Raw genomic sequence first — 18,437 nt, 5'->3', positions numbered from 1 at the left:
CTTAGAATTGACCTTTGCCTGGGAAAATAGGGAACTGTAACTTAAAATAAGTCTAAATAAAGGAATTTTTATCAAAAGATACTGATTTTAGGAAGATTTCGTTTTTAATTTCTCGAATTGATGCCATAGTGTCTCTACTTCTTCTACTTCAAAATGTTGAAAGTTTTACAGCTCTTTCACTAAATAGATTATTTTGGGCAACTAAATTTCTTCTTTTCTTCAAATATTGCATGGAGTTCTGAATTTTATTTGCTACATCTATCAATCTTGCTGAAAGGGCCCTTTCCAGAGAAAATATTCACTTTACATTTTCCTTGGTTTATTTAAGGATTTATAAAGTGGGTTATTTTTCTTTTGTTTTATTTTTATGCAGAAAGTACATGGAAATCTTTATTATTGGCCCATTGTGTTACATTTTGTTTTGTTTCACTTTTTATATTTGGAAAAATCATCAAAATAAACATTGACGGCTACTTTGAGGAGTGCATTAGAAATTATTAAAACATCAATAAAGATTTCTGGGGCTTTAGCAGCAGAGATCTTTCAAAGAAGGCCTTAGAAATGGAAGCTAAATCTGTGTGCCTTGCAAACTGGGGAGGAGCAAGGGTAGTGGGAAACTGTTGATGTCATTGTCATGAAAAAGAAAACAAATTTTATTTTTATTTACAAGATCACTTTAGCATACACATTTCATGGTGACCACTCCAGCTTCCGAGCCTTAAAATAATCCAAACGACGATTGCTTCTCATTTGTGTTAATATAAATCATCATAGGGCCAAGGGAACTTAGTTGTGTCCTTGGTTTTATGTTCTGTGATGTGTTATTCTTTCTTTTGGGCTCCATCGTTTAAACACACCAACCCTATAATGAAACAATCACACCGTCTCCCATAGCATTGTCTTTATCTTTCTGGTACTATGGGCAGCTTATTTGAAGGCAGTGCCGTTCTTTTCAGGACTTTTTCATTTTATTTTATTTTTATTAATTTTAGAGAGAGGGGGGGCCAGGGGAGCAGGAGAGAGATAGGGGGGTCTATTTGTTGTTTCATTTATTCATGAATTGGTTGATTCTTGTATGTTCTCTGAATGGGGATCAAACTGGCAACCTTGGCCCATCAGGACATTGCTCTAACCAATGAGCTACACAGCCAGGGCTTCAGCTTCACGTCTTCAATGCAGTGTGATTATAAAGCTATTTTCAGACTCTTCTCGATTTTCACCACACTGTGCCCATAATAGTTATGTTGTTCATTTCTATTAGAGAATCATCCAGCTTCTCTCTATCAAGGCAAAAAGGCTCAGAGCCAAGCAATTAATTCTGACACAGGATCCATGCTTCAGTGACAACTAAGATAGCCTGTGATACTTTGATTGCTAGCAGGCTGCCAACATTTTGAAATAGACTCAAGTAGACCTCACAAGGAAGTATCTAATTCAGCAAAAGTGATGATGATCATCACAATACTATAGCAAGTAACAGAAGACCTTTCTTCCCATTGACAAAGGTAAAGTTTACATAGAATTATAGTCTATGGGTGTGCTAGGACTTAGTGAACAGCTTGAATTACTGAATGAGATGTCACATATTTCAGGATCTTCTCCTATTATTTGAGATCTGGATGTAACAGTTGTGTGGCTTTGTCCTAAATGCCGGGAGTCTCTGTGAAGCTATTGGGAGATTGCACAATGTCAAAGCCTTGGTGATACTAAGGCATGAAATCCAACCAGGCATTAAGAAGATTATATGTGTCAGTGGTTAATATTATGTTTTCTTTTTCTACAGCAAGAAAAACCCAGGCTTCCTGAGCCTTTGGATTATGAAACTATCATTGAAGAACTTGAAAAGACATATCAGAATGATCCCCTTCGAGATCTCCTCTTCTTCCCCAGTGACGACTTCTCGGTAAGTGTGCTCCTTTCAAGCCATCTAAGTTCAGGAGGGCCCACAAGATGATTAGAGGGTTAGGGGAGTCCAGCCCTCCCTGTGGTCACCCTACATTACAGTCACTGCAGTGGTAGTCCACATCCAGCAATTTCCAGTGCCCAAGAACCTCATAAATTTGGAAGATGGGGGCTAAGTGACACAGTGGCCACTTGGAAAGGGAGCAGCACAGGGCACTGCCTGGGTCCAGCTAGTCCTGTATCTCCGCCAATGTATGGGTTTCAAACCACTGTCCTACCTGGCCTACTTCCTCCTTCAGACCATTCCTAACTAAAAGCTTCCAAGCAACTGTAACCAACTGATGACAAAGGTGGGACTCTCTTGGCCCAAAAGAGGCAATTCTTAAAAGTCGCTCTTAATCTTGGGTGTCCTTTAATAAGGAAATGATAAGGCCTGTGGGAAAAGAAAGATAGGCAGGTGCATCTTCATGGAGGGCTTTGTGATTTTGGATATGCCCTTTTTAGGACAATGTTCACTGGCACAGAGACCACTCTTGGGGTGGTAAACAGAATGAATAAAAATGAAATGTGTGTTGGAAAGAAACACAGTAAAGTTATGGATGCTGAGCACCCATGTGTCCCAACCATTCCATTTGTGGTTATTTTAAACATTATAAATTGCTAGTAAATATCTAACTATGAAATAGATCTCCATGGGCAGGTGGTAAATTTTCCTGTTTTTTCCTAAAAGAAAGGTACTCTCCGACATCACCAACATGAGCATTTTAAAGCAGATGTAAGACGGCTCTGAGGTCATCCTGTGAAATAACCATTGGGCCTCAGAGCTCACATTTCCTCAAACAGCTTCAGACTTCCCTTCCCTCCCCTACTTTGGAAGCAGATCTGGCTTCTGGCTTCTAAAGGTTCATTGTTTTCACCTTCCTCCATGGCTCAATAAAAAAGAAGGTATTATGGACATTAACTTTCCGTTCCAAGTACAAAGAAGAATAGAAGAAAGGCGATAGATTTGTAGGTAGGAAAAGGAAACTCTCCCAATCTTTTTCAGATTTTTTAAATGGCTCCCACTTTTGACACACTTTAAGAGAAGCTTATCTCATGCAGAGATCTCATTTCCATGGTTGAATCAGGCCACTGGGTCTTGAACTGCAAACACAAAGTTGACCCATGTTTTATTTTTAATTCTGTATCATTTTCTTTCAGACTGAAGGCAAAGTTAACAGCCTTTTTCTGTCAAACAACAGCATACACACAAAAAAACCCTCAAAACTTGGAAAACTTTTTCTTCTAGCTCTGTTATTCAGAAATATGTCAAAAGCTATACCAAGTTCCCCCAACTCAAGAAGAGAGTAGATGGCCTGAAACATTTTCACTGAATTTGACTTCATTTTTTGGTATCTTTCACACTCACTTAAGAATGATCTGATTATGGTATGACCTTTGCTGTCCTATAGGTATAAACAGAGCACATAATACATACTTTTTTTCTTTTCCCAAAGTGAACATTCCAGTAAACACACTGAATTCTTTTATCCTGTGCAGTCAACCCCATAGCCAACAAAATGAAGGGCAAACCCCTGAGCATTGCCCAAGGGCTTCTCCAACATCTGGTCCTTGTCCATTTCTCAAGGCCATACTCTTCCTCCCCTATCCAACCCTCACCCCTATCAAACACAGTCACCCTAATTCCCCACTGGGGTAATATACTAGCACAATTCTGGGTATAACATTCTGTCACCCCTCAGACTATGTCCTTTCTTTATTCATTCAACAAATGTATAATCCTGAGTGTTAGGCATGAATCTCAGAATGGGGCATCAGCATTGATTAGACAGAAATTTCCTTGTTTTAATGGAGCTTACCTTTTACTGGGAGGAATAAGGCAAAAAAAGTAAACAAATTAATTAACAAGATAGTTTGGATAAAGAGCAGTTCCAGGAAGAAAATGAGACAGGGCCATGCAATAGAAACTGACTAGAAGAACTAGGTTGGACTGGGTGGTCATGGACAGCACCAATAACAAGATTAAATTGAGGAGGACCAACCATGCTAAAACCTAGGAGGGAAGAAAGGGGTGTTTCAGGCTGAGGAAGCTGCTACAAAGGCCCCTGGAGAGCTCTCTGAGATTGAAGAGTGGTGAGGGCGGACAGAGAGGGTGGTCAGAGAGGAAGTCAGGCAAGGACAAGGTAAGCCGTTGTGTCATCTTCAAATGCAAGTGGCAAGTCACTGGAGTGTTTCAAGGAGAACAAGTGACCTGGTGTGTGTTATTAGAGCATATAACAGGGTGAAGAGGAACCTGGGAGAACAGTTGGGAAACTAACTGCCAATTAGCAGGTGTTCAAGAGACATCTGATGCTATGGAGTCCCCCTTATCAGAAAATGCCTTCTCAGAAAAACAGCTAAATTTTCATTTACATTAAGCACCTGCCAAATAAAAGGATGGTGTCAAATATTACTGCATGAAGTTGCCAGCTTTTTAACAAAATGCAGATGGATCGTTTTTCCTCCCTCCTGCTCTACAGAGTAAGAGTTGACAAACTGTGGCCCATGGGTGGCTTGCTGTCTATTTTCTATGTCCTGTGAAGTAAGAATGATTTTTATGTGTATTTTTTTTTAATTCTAGCCTGTTGTATTTCCTTCATAGAATGGTTAAATAGTTGAAGGGGGGAAAAAGAAGCCTATTTTGTAACTAATAAAAATTATATAAAATTCTGATTTTTGGTATCCATAAATAAGGTTTTACTTAAATACAATAATTTCCTTTTATTCACCTGTTGCAATGGCTGCTTTCATGCTATACCTGCAGACTTCAACAGAGGTGAAGTCATTGCAGCAGAGGTAGAGAACCCTAAACAATTTACCTGACCCTTTATAGAATCTGCTATACAGAGTCCTGCTAAAATGAATTGTGTTTATGTGTTGGGGTTTTTCCCTCTTCCTCTATGTGGAATAAAGAGCCTTCCTTACAGACTCTCTGCCCCTGTCTGCCCCATCCCCTGCCTATGTCTCATGTCAGGGGTGTTGGTTACTAACAGTAAGCCTCCTGTTCACCAGGCTAGAGGATCATTTCCCAGGCTCATCCTTGATCGATGGTAAGGATTCTGTGGGCTGTGTGTGGACAGTCTCCACCCCCACCCACCCCCAGTGGGAAGTGGTAGTAGATGACCACTCCAATCCTAACGTATCACAGAATGGAAAGAAGGGAACAGCTCCAGCTCCTCACCCTCCTTCCAGTGGTCCTTAGCCCAACTGTGTCTCACTGATTGGAGAACTCAGCTCACTTCTGTGTTTCCACATTTCCAAGCACCCACACTGAGAGCAGACATGATTCATTACTTGGTTTGTTTCATCAATATTTACTTAGCACACACAAGGCACTGAATATAGAACAGCACTCCTAGACGAGTGAGGCTGACAGGAAAAGCAAGAGCCCTGTGGTTAAGACATGTGTGCCCTAATATGGATGAAACATAAAGTTGGTTAAGAATGCTTATAGTTAAGAAGTGTCAAGAATTCCTACATCGTTTCTGTCTATCCAAGCTCTTGGCCCAAGCCGTCAGCATCATCATTTTTGGCCTGGATCCCCAGAAGTGGCCTTTAAAGGGTCTTGCTGCTTCCTCCCTGCCTTCACTTGGATTCATTTAAAGAAAGCTTTTAGAAATGCAAATCAGATAAGCCAGTCCTCTGGGTAAAACTTCCCAGTGGTCTCCCATTGCCTTGAGAGTCCGGTCAAGCTCCTTCTTGTTATTGTCCCAGCCTGCTGGTTCCTGATGATCTCTGAGCCCTTGTCTCCTCAACCTGTTTCCCTTGCTCACTACATGGATACCTACCTTCCATTCTTTCTGCTGCCTGAGCTTGCCAAGCTCACAGGGCCTTTACTTCCTTTGCAGGCTGGTTCCTGTTTTTCATTCACGGTTCAGTTCATGTACTCCCTCCCCAAAGACGCATCCCTGACTTCCAGCCTCCATTACCCAACTCCCGCACTGTGTTACCTACCCCATCAGCCTTCTTGCTTCTCTTTGTAAAGTGTGTCACTGCCTAGAAAGATCTCAGTTTGCTTTGCCATTGCTGGTGTTTCTTGCTGTCAGTGTAGCCTGTACTAGGACGACTGTCTTTTACCTTGGTCATTGCAAGGCCCCCAGAAACAAGAGCGGCACTTGGCACAACAAAAGTAGGTATTTATGTGAGAAACATGTAGGTTGTTATTCTAGAATGTAGCTTCATTCCTTCACGAAGCAAACGGCCGTTCTGAAAGGAAACGTGAGAATAAAGAGAATGAAGTAATGAGGAATAAAATGATCATCAATATACTTTCCTCCTTGACACTACTCAAAAATCACCTCAGAAAAACAGCACCTAAAGCCCTAACCGGTTTGGCTCAGTGGATAGAGCATCGGCCTGCGGACTCAAGGGTCCCGGGTTCGATTCCGGTCAAGGGCATGTACCTTGGTTGCGGGCACATTCCCAGTAGGGGGTGTGCAGGAGGCAGCTGATCGGTGTTTCTCTCTCATCGATGTTTCTAGCTCTCTATCCTTCTCCCTTCCTCTCTGTAAAAAATCAATAAAATATATTAAAAAAAAAAACACAGCACTAAGATCATGACCCCTGTTGCAGAGACTCATTCCACCTAGGACAGTGCCTGGCTCATTTCCTCCCTATAACACTTAATGTACTTATGCACATGCTTTTTGTTACTAGGCAAGGGAGAAATCCATTTATAACTGTATTTCAAGTACTCAACACAAGGTCTGACTCATGAGCATTCAATTAAGATTGCTGAACACTGAATTAAAATCATCTTCTTCCAGGTTAAGGGACTGAAGTAGCAGCACCTTTATCTTGACACTCCAGGTAGAAACGATTTCTCCTGGTGCGTGGGTTTCTGGGAGCGGACACGATGACCTGTATAACTTAGAATGATTCACTAGAAATAAGCAGTTTCGGTGCACTCATTAACAGTACATTCAAAAACATGTACTACTTCAATAATTATATTTGCTATTCTTGTTTTTCTCATCTATCTTTTTGAAGCTGGTAGCAATAGAAACTTAAGACCAAAAAAGTAAAGAACTTAGTCACCAAATTGCTGCTTAGTGAATTAGGCAAGGAGAGTAAGGAAGGCAAAAACAAAAGCTAAAGGACAGTTTCGAGGACACCCTGAATCATATTGTGAAGTGGTTCCCTTTAAGGAGAGGCAGATACAAAATAGCAGAACACAAAGTGAGAAAGCCAGAAATGAGTCTCTTGCTAAGTGGAGGACACCGAGCCTGAGGTGGAATCATTTCTGGGAGTTACAAAGTGTAAATAAATAAGAAAATTTAGAGGTCTGAAAGCTAGCAGCACCTCACACTGTGGGAAAGCATATTTCAATACTGCCCACACCTGTAAAACTCCTCTAGTTCAGCTCAGCCTTATGGCCCATCTCTGTGAGCTAAGTTGTGAATATCACCAATATAAACAAGGTTATGCTTTTAACCTGGGGAAATGCCATTGTCAAAGTCAAAGGTCTATGCTGCACACCTGAAATAGCCTGTTTAGATAGTTACACCGTCTTATCAAAACCCTCCTTCTTATCAAATCCCTAATTCATTACAGAATTAGTCTCTCAGGGCTCTTCAGTACATCCTGCCATTTTCATTGGCTCGCTGTTAAGACTGAGTGAATTCTGATTTCTTAGCATACCAATGGCTTGTTCGTTTCATAGTATGTTTTTGGCTATAAAAAGCAACTGGTAATGGGGATTTCCAGACTCAACCACATGGGTCATTTGGTGAGAGGAAGCAGAAAGGTCTTATTTTATTTCATTTTTTGAAAGGCAGAAAGGTCATGAGATTGTTGGGGTTCTTTTTTCTTGCTTCTCTTACTGAGACACAACCTAACATGTTATAAGAATCTCAACCTCTTTTTTAAAAAAATATATTTTGTATTGATTTCAGAGAGGCAGGGAGAGGGTGAGATAGAAACATCAATGATGAGAGGGAATCATTGATCAGCTGCCCCCTGAATGCCCCACACTGGGGATCAAGCCCACACCCCGGGCATGTACCCTGACTGGGAATGGAACCATGACCTCCTGGTTCATAGGTCGATGCTCAGCCACTGAGCCACACTGGCTGGGCTCAACCTCTTTTTAATCCTTGGCTTCTGAGCCTAAGTGACTCCCAGTGTTCGTGCAAGAATGCTATAATTGTGATTTAAAAGCTAAGTAATAGTCTTTGTCAAACTATGTTATTTCTAAGTTATAATAGCTCTCTCATTTACAAGCTAATGAAGCTGAGATTTGAAAAGCCTCTTATTCAAGGATGGAGAGTAACTGTAAAGATGGAAATAGAACACAAGCACCTTGACTTTTATTATTAGAATTTCTGTCTAAATAGTATGCTGTGGCCAGCTGCTTCTTAGAAAGATAAGGTGCACAACTTGAGGGAAATTAATATTTTAATATCCCCGAATCCCACAGTGAGTGGTGCCATTGGATAATTGGCATTGTAGTAAAATAGTCTAGAGTGTGTATTTCAGTTCAGTGAGAACGTGTGGAGACTGCCCTGGGATCATCCTACTAGAAATATATGTCCAAATAAAGATTGGACACTTAGAGTCATAGCAGCATTATTCAAATAACCCCAAAGTGGAAACAACCCAAATGTCCATCAAATGGTGAATGGATAAACAGTTCTACCTGAAAAGAAATTAAGTACTGACACGTGCTAGAACATGGATGAACTTGAAACGTTATGTAAGTGAAAGAAGCCTGTCACAAAAAGCCACATATTGTATGATTCCATTTGCATGAAGTGTCCAGAATAGGAAAACTCATGAGACAGAAAGTAGATTAGTAATCGACAAGGGTTGGGAAAAAGGAAGAATGGGTAGTAACTGCTAATGGTATGGGTTTTGAGGGGGGAGTGATGAAACTGTTCTAAAATTAAATATCGATGATGGTTCACAGCCCTGTGGATATACTTAAACCAGATATAGGACACTAAACAATCATAAAAATATATGTCTGCACTCAAGTATTTCATTCTTTAAAACAATTAAACAAAATATCCTGAAGAACATGGCAAAGCATTTAATTTATTTTTATAATTTGTCCTCAAAGCAGAGTTAATGTGATTTATACTCAAAACAACACACCTGTACAATGACTGACTTAACTAATCACAGGCAGAGTTTTTGGCCCTAAAGATTCTATAGTTAAGCTGTAGGTGGTAACTATATAGTTCAGAGAAGAGAAAATGTTTGTTGCATGAATTAGAGAAGATTTCCAAATGGAGTTGGCACCTATCCTAAGCCTGAGATGAGAAAAGAACAAGGAAAGAAAGGGTTTCTCTGAGAGGTGGATGAGCATGGGCAAGGGTGGTGCAGGACTGAGCCCCGGATGGAAGAAGGGATGTGAGCAGCCAGGAGAGAAGATGCCGTGGCAGGGTGGCTCTCTGTGTCAGGGCTGCTTGTGTCTGAGGCGGCTCGTCACAGGGTCGTGGCAGGGTGGCTCTCTGTGTCAGGGCTGCTTGTGTCTGAGGCGGCTCGACACAGGGTCATGACAGGGCCATGTCTTCCGGCCTCACAGCCAGCATGTTTCTTCACTGTGCAACCTTGGAGAGAGCTCAGACCACGGCCGGGAGTCCTTGCTGAGGGGAGGTCCTGGTGCATAAGTATCTGTATATTGGAGAACTGGGTTCTATTCATGCTAACATTTTTCCATACATAGAATATTCTATCCTCACCTCCCCTCCTTAGAGGAGGTGACACATTTTGAAGACTTGGAAATGAGTTGCAAAACAGAAGTGAAATGACTTGCTCAGGGGTTTGCCCGTCTAAGAGTAAAACTTGAATCAGGTCTCCAAACCTCCCTCCTTATACACTTAGATCCTGTGACGGAGAGGTCCCCATGCTCACCTTGGCTAGAGGAGGATGACTGTCCAGTGATGGCCAACTGCTCACTGTCTGTGCATCCCCCATGCAGTTTACCTTCAACAAAACAAAGACACCTTCCCTATAAAGCACAATGAAGGCATTAAAGTGATTTTCTCATGTATTTAAAAATAAAAAAAATGAAATCACAACAATACTCTTCTGAATGTGATAAAAAAAAATGTTTTTCAAGCAATTAGTGTAATATAAGCTCCTGCTTAAAATTGAGGCACTGTCCGTGCCTCGGTCTGAGAAATTCTGGTGGAGGTCACATTCAGACACGTGCTGGGTTGGGATTGATCGTGACTGTTAGTTAACAGTCCCTGTTGTGAGGCCCATTGACTTCTCAGGCTGGGACTGATTGATTTGCTGACACCAGCATCTCTGTCTTCTTTTTTGAACAGCTGGGATCTGCAATGCTGTTACAGGAAGCTGTGCTCAGCCCAGGATAGGATAAGTGGCCTCTTTTTTAGACTTTGACAGTGGCCTTTGGTCAATTGAGAAATGGCCCTGATGTGCTTGGAATGAAGTCTTCTGTGGTCATGTTAGCCAGCAGAATGGTGGCTGTGGCAAAGCCACCAAGACAACCCACTGCAGAGTAGAGGAACCAGAAAGTGACAGGGCGTAGTCTACGCTGTCTGAATAGTATGGGCCTGAAATGACAAACAAGCCTGCATGCATTGTTTCATAAATAAAAATGATAGTTTTTATTTTCAAATGCATAATCTCTGCACAATAGGCCGCTTGTAAAACTGCCTCCAGAAGAGGAGCTCGGCTGAGTTCCAGCCAGTCTCAGATCCATTTCATGCTATTGCGCTGTACTAATTGTCGACCAGATGCTTTATAAAAGAGAACAGGAAGTCTGCTGTGGCCAAGGCAATTTGTCATGGTCTGAAAGCATCCAATTCTCAGAAAAGAAATTCTCTGTAACCTTAACAAATATGACTCTCTATACTTTTCTTTTTTTATTTGATCAATTTATTTTTGCTTCGAAGGAGACACATTATAGAAGTCAAATGTAAGCAGAAGTACCATAATTCTTGCAGTTGAAACTGGTGGCTTCCTGCTTTTTCAGGCAGGTTCTCCAGTGTTACCACAAAATGTAACTGACCAATAACCTGTTATGGGAATTTATTTTAACGTGTATTCCTTTTCTTGTATCTTCTGTATTCTCTGCAAAGTATTAGATGTGCTATAATTCCATGCATGTTGTAAAAGAATGTTTTAGATTTATCTCTAAATCTAAACTGGGGTGACTCAACCCCAGTTATCATTTCATAACCAGAGGTCATCAGGAATCACTCATAACCATTGTAGACATGACTGTACACATGATCTGTTTTTAGGACCCCATCCTGAATGAATTCCCAACCTCATACATTGCATATAAGCATTAGCTTAGGTATGGGGGCTCTATCTTTACTACATGACATCATGAATCAAGTTGCCATGTAATTATTATTACTGAAAACCTGAGCTCACATTTCAGAAGCTTACCATTAAGAAAAAGAAGCTTCTTAAACTAGCTCAGTATTCATTCTATTGTACAGAGCAATGATCTTAGTGGGACTAAGTATAACTATAGTGTAACTATAGTGTAACTGAACAGGAAGGTTACATTTGGGCCATGTTACTCTACTTTCCACCACACTTAGAGTATTTAGAACAGCTATTATTTTTTTTCAAAATGCACGAAATCAATAGGAGACTATAGTGCATAATGAAAAAGAGGAATCTTTTACTTTTTATATAAAGCTTTTATTATAAAATAGTGGCTGAAATCTAGAAAAAAAAAGTTATTTAGAGAAAAAAAATTCCTAATCTTGTCAATGGATTACAATATGTAATGTCCTCTGGAAACCAAACAAGTAACACTGTGTATCTGTGAATTATCTGTCCAAATAGGAAATAAGTTATCCCCAAATAATTGAAATCCAGCAAAGCTCAATTTAAGCATGCATTTCAGTCTTCTACTCCAAACTTTAATAGGGTTTATTTGCTGTTTATCTAACAGAGTGAATAACATAAAAGAAACAAGATGAAAGAGGAAATTCAAAAGGAATGAAAAAATGCAAAATATAAATCTTAAGTTGGTCCTATCATACTTCCCATGGGAAGGGATGTCTCCCTGTGTGTGGACCTGCACTTTGCTTGAATTGATGGTTACTTCCTAACTGTTCACATAACTGCAGTCAAATCCTAGGGCAAATGCACTGACCAAGGGAGCTCAGTCCATAGCTGTATTTTAGGATGAGCACTGATTTTCTATTATATGATGTATCGTGAGCTTAGTGTTCTCATTAATTTTTAGTCTGTGATCTTATTAGACTCACATGACATTCTTCCTCTTTCACAGTGTTCAAGCCCATGTTCCCCTTACAGATAAACTCACACACCACATACACTCACCGCATGCTCACACAGAACACACGTATGCATACTCACACATGCTCAACACCTTCAACAAATCAGTAGGTACGCCCCCAACCAAGCACTGAGGTTATAGCAGTAAACTAAACAGACCAAATGTCTTGCCCTCATGGAGCTCACATCAGGAGTGAAGAAAGAGAGGACTTGAAGAAAACAGAGTCTAGGATTGGAAGAAAAGTAATGATGCTGCCCTTGGTGGCAGAGCTTACAGCAGCTGTGAACCCGGAAGACTAAATTCCCTGGACCCCTCTCTTTCCCATCTTCCCCCAAATAGGGAGGGGTTTGAGACTTTCATCTGTTCCAATAATTAGTCTAGACAAAACACCCCTTTTCTAGAACAGTTCAAATGAACTTTATTATATCTGATTAATCATTTGTGGGTTGGGAATTTACAAAATAAAAGACCCCAATGGTTGGTACCAGATATGTGAACAGACTCATTATTCCAGCATCCCTGTAATCAAAAGAAGCACAGACTGAAGAGAGCTGGAAGCTGGTGATGGGAAGTACCTGTTTTACAACCTCTCCTACTCCCCAGCTTTATAGAACTGAAGATGTATAAAGAAGAAACAAACTGAATTCTGTGTTAGATGTTTTATTTTAAGAGATACTCTATACTTTCAGTTCATGTATATTCATTTGATAGAAGGTTTTTAGCATTGAAGTTGAAAAATACTTTGTTCATTTTAACAACAACAATAACAAAAAAGACACCAGAAACATGACTTGTTTCCTTCAAGGTACAGATATACTGAACACCCTTTCTTCCCTCCCATCCCTAATTGTAGTTATACACAGACACACACAAAGTTCTAAAAAACGGCTAAATTTATTCTGTTTATATTCAAGAGATTATTTACAGTTGAATTAAAATAATGATTTTGTATATTTTCTCTTTTATTTTATATTTATCTTATCATTAGCAACAACAACAAAAGATACCAATAGAAATAAACCAGTCACGCCCTAACCGGTTTGGCTCAGCGGACAGAGCGTTGGCCTACAGGCTGAAGGGTCCCAGGTTCAATTCCTGTCAAGGGCATGTACCTTGGTTGCGGGCACATCCCCAGTATGTGCAGGAGGCAGCTGATTGATGTTTCTCTCTCATCGATGTTTCTCTCTATCCCTCTCCCTTCCTCTCTGTAAAAAATCAATAAAATATATTTAAAAAAAAAATGAACCAGTCACAATAAACAGATGTCCAAATTTTCATTTTCTGCAGGGAAGGAACGAGCTTAAAATCATGAGCTTCACTGATAAACAGTAATTGTAATAATGCTGGTAAGTGGTAATAAAGGAGAGTTTGAATTTTCTCTCCTGGAGAATAAATTGGCAAAAACCAAGGAAGTGTCTGAAATCTCTTGTCCTTAAATGCTAAGATGGAAAAGACCTCCCTGCTGTGTTTTTGGTATAGTGGTGTGCACAATGTTTTTAAGTTGGAGGGCTTAATTTCTTTTCATTGTTTCTCTCAGACGGCCACAGTTTCTTGGGATATCCGAACATTGTACTCAACAGTACCTGAAGATGCAGAGCACAAAGCAGAAAGTTTACTGGTGAAAGAGGTAAATGTGATGCTTCCAATTCTTTCTTTTATAAAACTTTCTTTCCCCCAGATAGTTACTAATACAACTTTATTATCATTGTCTTCCTCACCTTTTCAATAGAAATTAGTTGATGTCTTTTGATCATCATTACCTGAAGATGTGTTCCATTTTCCTGTTAATCATTTTTCATTATCTGCTGACTATTCAACTTTTGGATTTTTTGTTTTGTTTTGTTTTGTTTTTACTTAACTTAAAAATCTTAATAGGCAGACTTAATTTTATTTTACTTATTTGGACTGAGTTATAGGCAAGGCCATACTATGTGAGAATTTTTTATAACAGAGTTTCTATTTTAAGAGATATGTTTCTTTCAAGTACTAACTATGGAAATATTAATGTGAGCAGCTGAAAGGACTGATAGAAACCTGTTGTAATGTCATCTACTTGCATTTGAAGGATGTAGGGAAGGCCTACAGCACTGCTGCTTCTCCTAACCAGAGAGCAGGTTGCTTTAGGGCAGGGATTGGGCTGGCACTGTGGTCGGCAAACTGCGGCTCGCGAGCCACATGTGGCTCTTTGGCCCCTTGAGTGTAGCTCTTCCACAAAATACCACGTGCAGGCGCGCACGTACAGTGCGATTGAAACTTTGTGGCCCATGCGCAGAAGTTGGTTTTCGGCTCTCAAAAGAAATTTCAATCGTTGTACTGTTGATATTTGGCTCTGTTGACTAATGAGTTTGCCGACCACTGGGCTGACACATAACAGCTACTAGCAGGTGGTTATTGAATAAATAAATGAAGCCAATCCTTCCTTTACGGAAAAAGCAATGATAAAACTTAACCAAGCACAGGTCAAAGTAAAAGTATTGAAGTCTAAATGCAGTCTTTAATCCTGATAAAGTAATGTATCCCAATTAGGATTTAGTTAAAGCCACACACAACAGCAAAACCCTTTCACAGCTCCTAATCATATTTGTATGAATATAAGTTAGCCTTATTTTTGTACATATTAATACCAAGCTGAGTAATTGTATTTTATATTATACTATTCTTTTTTACATATACATGTGTGTATCTGTGTATGTATATATATTATATGTGTATGTGTGTATATGTGTATGTATATATATTATATATCTTTATATTGTACTATTCAATTCAGGTCACCTTTTGCCATAAATTTACCTGTGTTTTTTTCCAATTCCATGATTTTATACTTATTTTCTAAAGTTCACATTAAATTACAGAGTCTATCTTAAGGAGGTAGAAAAAAAAGTGCAAAGTTAGATAACATCAGGTAATCTGAGTGTACTATTTTCATATTTACTAATAAAAATAATAAGTGTGATGTCAGTATTATAATATTTTATTTACAGTCTCCTTAGAGGAAATTTTGATATCTACTAGGGCATCACTGTTTAAAAAAAGAGTTGGCAAATTATTTTCTACTCAAGGAAATTAGAATCATTGAGACTAGGTCTACAAAATCATGCAGTACATGAATGTTAACTTAGGTAGGGTTTGAAATGTTTAGGACATTGAATTCCTAACAGGGAATATTTAACCAGGTTTTCTTGCATGGTCTTCACAAAATATTGCACGTTCTTCATAATGATCTGTAACACTGTTGTTAAGTTCACTTTAGTGTATTTTATAGTTTTGCTAAAAATAAGTGGAATGTTAAAAATCCATTTCCTTTTCTTAGTGTCAATTGCTAGCTTTTAAAAACTATTAATTTTCAAATATGCATAACTAGCTTACTAATCTCTCCTATCCTAATAGTTATTCAAGTTTTAGATGTGTAGCCATATCATCTGCAAATAAAATTTCTTCTTTTCTAATAAGTATATCATTTATTTAATTTTTGTCTTATTTTATTATCTAATGTCTCTAAAACAGTGTTGAATAATAATGCTAATATTGGGCATCCTGTCTTATTGGTATTTTATAACATTTTCTGGCATAAAAGAAATGTCTAAAAAGGGTCTTTCTTTGTCTCTACCGTCCTTATAATCACTTACTACTTAGGTTTTGAAATGCATATTCAGTCTATTGATATAACAGCTCTTCTACTTAAATTTATAAAGCACTATAATAGAATTAGTAGGTCGCTATCCTGTGGATCCACACTTGCATTTCTGGTATAAACTTTTCGTTCCAGTTGCATTATTACATTCATAGTCTACTACACTAGAATTGCTAATATTTTATTTTAAATTTTTGCATTAATATTAATGAATGGAGTCTGGCTGTCGTTTTCTTTTTTCCCCCCTTTGGTATTAGAGAAATGCTAGCTTTAGAAAATAAATTGAGATAGTTTTCAATTTTTTTCATATTCTGGAATAAACAAATATCCAGTGAAATGAAACAGAGTATCTAGAAACATCTAAGTGCATATGGTTTCTTAATAAATGGGAAATATGGCACTTGAAATTCTTTAGGGAAGGGTGAGCAATTCAACAAATACAAATTGGCTCACCATTTTGGATGAATATAAAGTTAGGATTCTCTATCTCACATTACACATAAAAAATAACTCCAGATAAATATTAAAAACCTGAGTGATTAATTCCAGATATGTATGGAAAAAACAAAAATTGTAGGATAATATTTTAAGTGGAAACTTATGAAAAATGGACAAATTTAAACAAATAAAAATTTTAATATTTATATAATAAATGGTACCATAAAGCCAGAAGACAATACTTAACTACAGAAATTATTTGCAACTCATATCTTTCGTTACATACACACAGACACACATGCTCCTTAAATAGACTGACTTGATGAGAATATTTGTACTGTTCACAAGGTAGTATGTCCTTCATTTGACAAACGTGTAAGCTTTCTGCCTTGGTTTCTCCATCTTTAAATAGAGATATTAATAGTCCCAATGCTGTGTTTCTAAAACTAAATATAGCAATAACATGAAAACATTTGGAAAATAACAATTGGGGAGCAGTGTCTTTATCTGATCCTCCTAAGTGACTTAAAATCAACATCTATAACCATAAAAAATATCAGACACTTCCCTGATAAAACAAGCATCACTTCCTGCCACTAGGGCTTGAGGGAGCAATTAAAGGATCTATAAATAGGATGAAGACTTCCTAAGCCAAAACTTCTAGAACAAAGTTTTCTTTTGAATATGTACAAAAGGATAGTAGAAAGCCAGAAACACAGAATACTAATTAAAAATAAGCTCTTGGTTTGGACTTTGGAAACAAAGAAGATGAGAGAGCAGAGAATTGAGAATGATACAGGGGCCTAACAGGGAGCAACCGTCTAGGGACCACTTCAGCAGAATGGCTGAGAAAAATACTGACAAACTACTCAGGTGGCAAGTTACTCTGCCAACAAAGCCCTCGGCAGATTCTGGAAATCAGCCAGCTGCAGGAGTAGAGCAATGACAAAATGAGGACTAAGTCGTGAATCCAAGACTCCAAGTCAAGCATAAAATATTCCAGGATTTAAGATTTATGAAAACATTAAAGAATAGAAGCAAATATCTATCTATCTATCTATCTATCTATCTATCTATCTATCTATCTATCTATCTACCTACCTATCTGTATGTGTGTGTGTGTGCGCGCGTGCACACACACACACACAATTATATACTGCCCTCATCCAGATAGTGCTAGGTTACTGAGGGAGGAAAATTTTAAGCAGAGATAAACCCACAAATAATATTGGAACTCTTCAGCAGAATATCTTCTGCATACCAAAGTTAAAAATAGTTCAGTAGGCTATTAAGTTATGTATAATAATATTGCTTAATTTATTAAGAAACAAAATTTTGTGAACATGATACGATCAAATGAGTATAATATTGAAAATGAAATTTCTTCCTCTTCCACCGTTTGGAACCAGACAAATGGTATAAAACTAATTCAAGAGAAAATTATGTATATACAAGGTAGAATCTGTATTATCTAGAGAAGTAAAAGACATATTTAAAAACTTGAGTCCTAGACATAGCAAAGAAAATTAAGCAGACAGAGGGATTGGCCATGATTTTAAATGTATTTCACGCTGCCCATTTTTCTTAAAAGAAATATAACTAACTACAATGAGATTTATCTTGGTTCAAGAAAACACAGGGAATAACATTCTTACTTTTACAATTAAAATAACTTTATGTCTTTTATGTTTAATTTTGGACAGCATATTATGTACAGTGTTAAAGAAACCATTCTTTTTACCAAAATGCCTCTGTACTTTATACAAAAATTTTAAATCTAATATGTAAAATTATGTACACTCAAACTTACCCTGAAGTAAGAATAAATCTTTGAATAAGTGATTCTGGGTTTTTTTGCATGCATAAATAAATTAAGTAAAAATGAAGGCTGTTTCCTGATTCTGAACCATTGGATAGCAAATGAATGATTCTAATGTATTCATTAACTTCAGACCAGAGCATGATAAGCATGGTTTTGCTCACTGTAGAACTAATGTCTTTGATATGACACCAGGGCTACATGTACAAATTAATTCAGTGGAAGATACAGGGAAAATGCAACTATAAAAATCTCCCCAAATTAAAAAGTTAGTTTTTTTCTTAATAAAATTAATGAAAATAAAATGATTTTGATTTTTTGTTTTAAAGAATGGGGTTCTTTCTTAATTCACTGATGAAGGTTTTACT

At 38.2% G+C, this 18,437-nt stretch overlaps 1 protein-coding gene across 10 annotated transcripts in view; it reads left to right on the top strand.

Annotated features, from left to right (window-relative positions):
* Positions 1-18,437, top strand: part of DOCK10 (dedicator of cytokinesis 10) — a 218,944-nt gene that overhangs the window by 91,511 nt on the left and 108,996 nt on the right. For all 10 annotated transcript variants that reach the window (XM_080670696.1, XM_080670695.1, XM_080670694.1 and 7 more), the window contains exons 2-3: positions 1,784-1,903; positions 13,716-13,805. In XM_080670696.1, the coding sequence (XP_080526822.1) occupies positions 1,784-1,903; positions 13,716-13,805 (210 nt within the window). The remainder of the gene's footprint in view (positions 1-1,783; positions 1,904-13,715; positions 13,806-18,437) is intronic.

Source organism: Plecotus auritus (genome assembly GCF_963455305.1).
Source record: "Plecotus auritus genome assembly, chromosome: 5".
Lineage (NCBI taxonomy): Eukaryota > Metazoa > Chordata > Mammalia > Chiroptera > Vespertilionidae > Plecotus > Plecotus auritus.
This window is presented reverse-complemented; position numbering and strand designations above follow the sequence as displayed.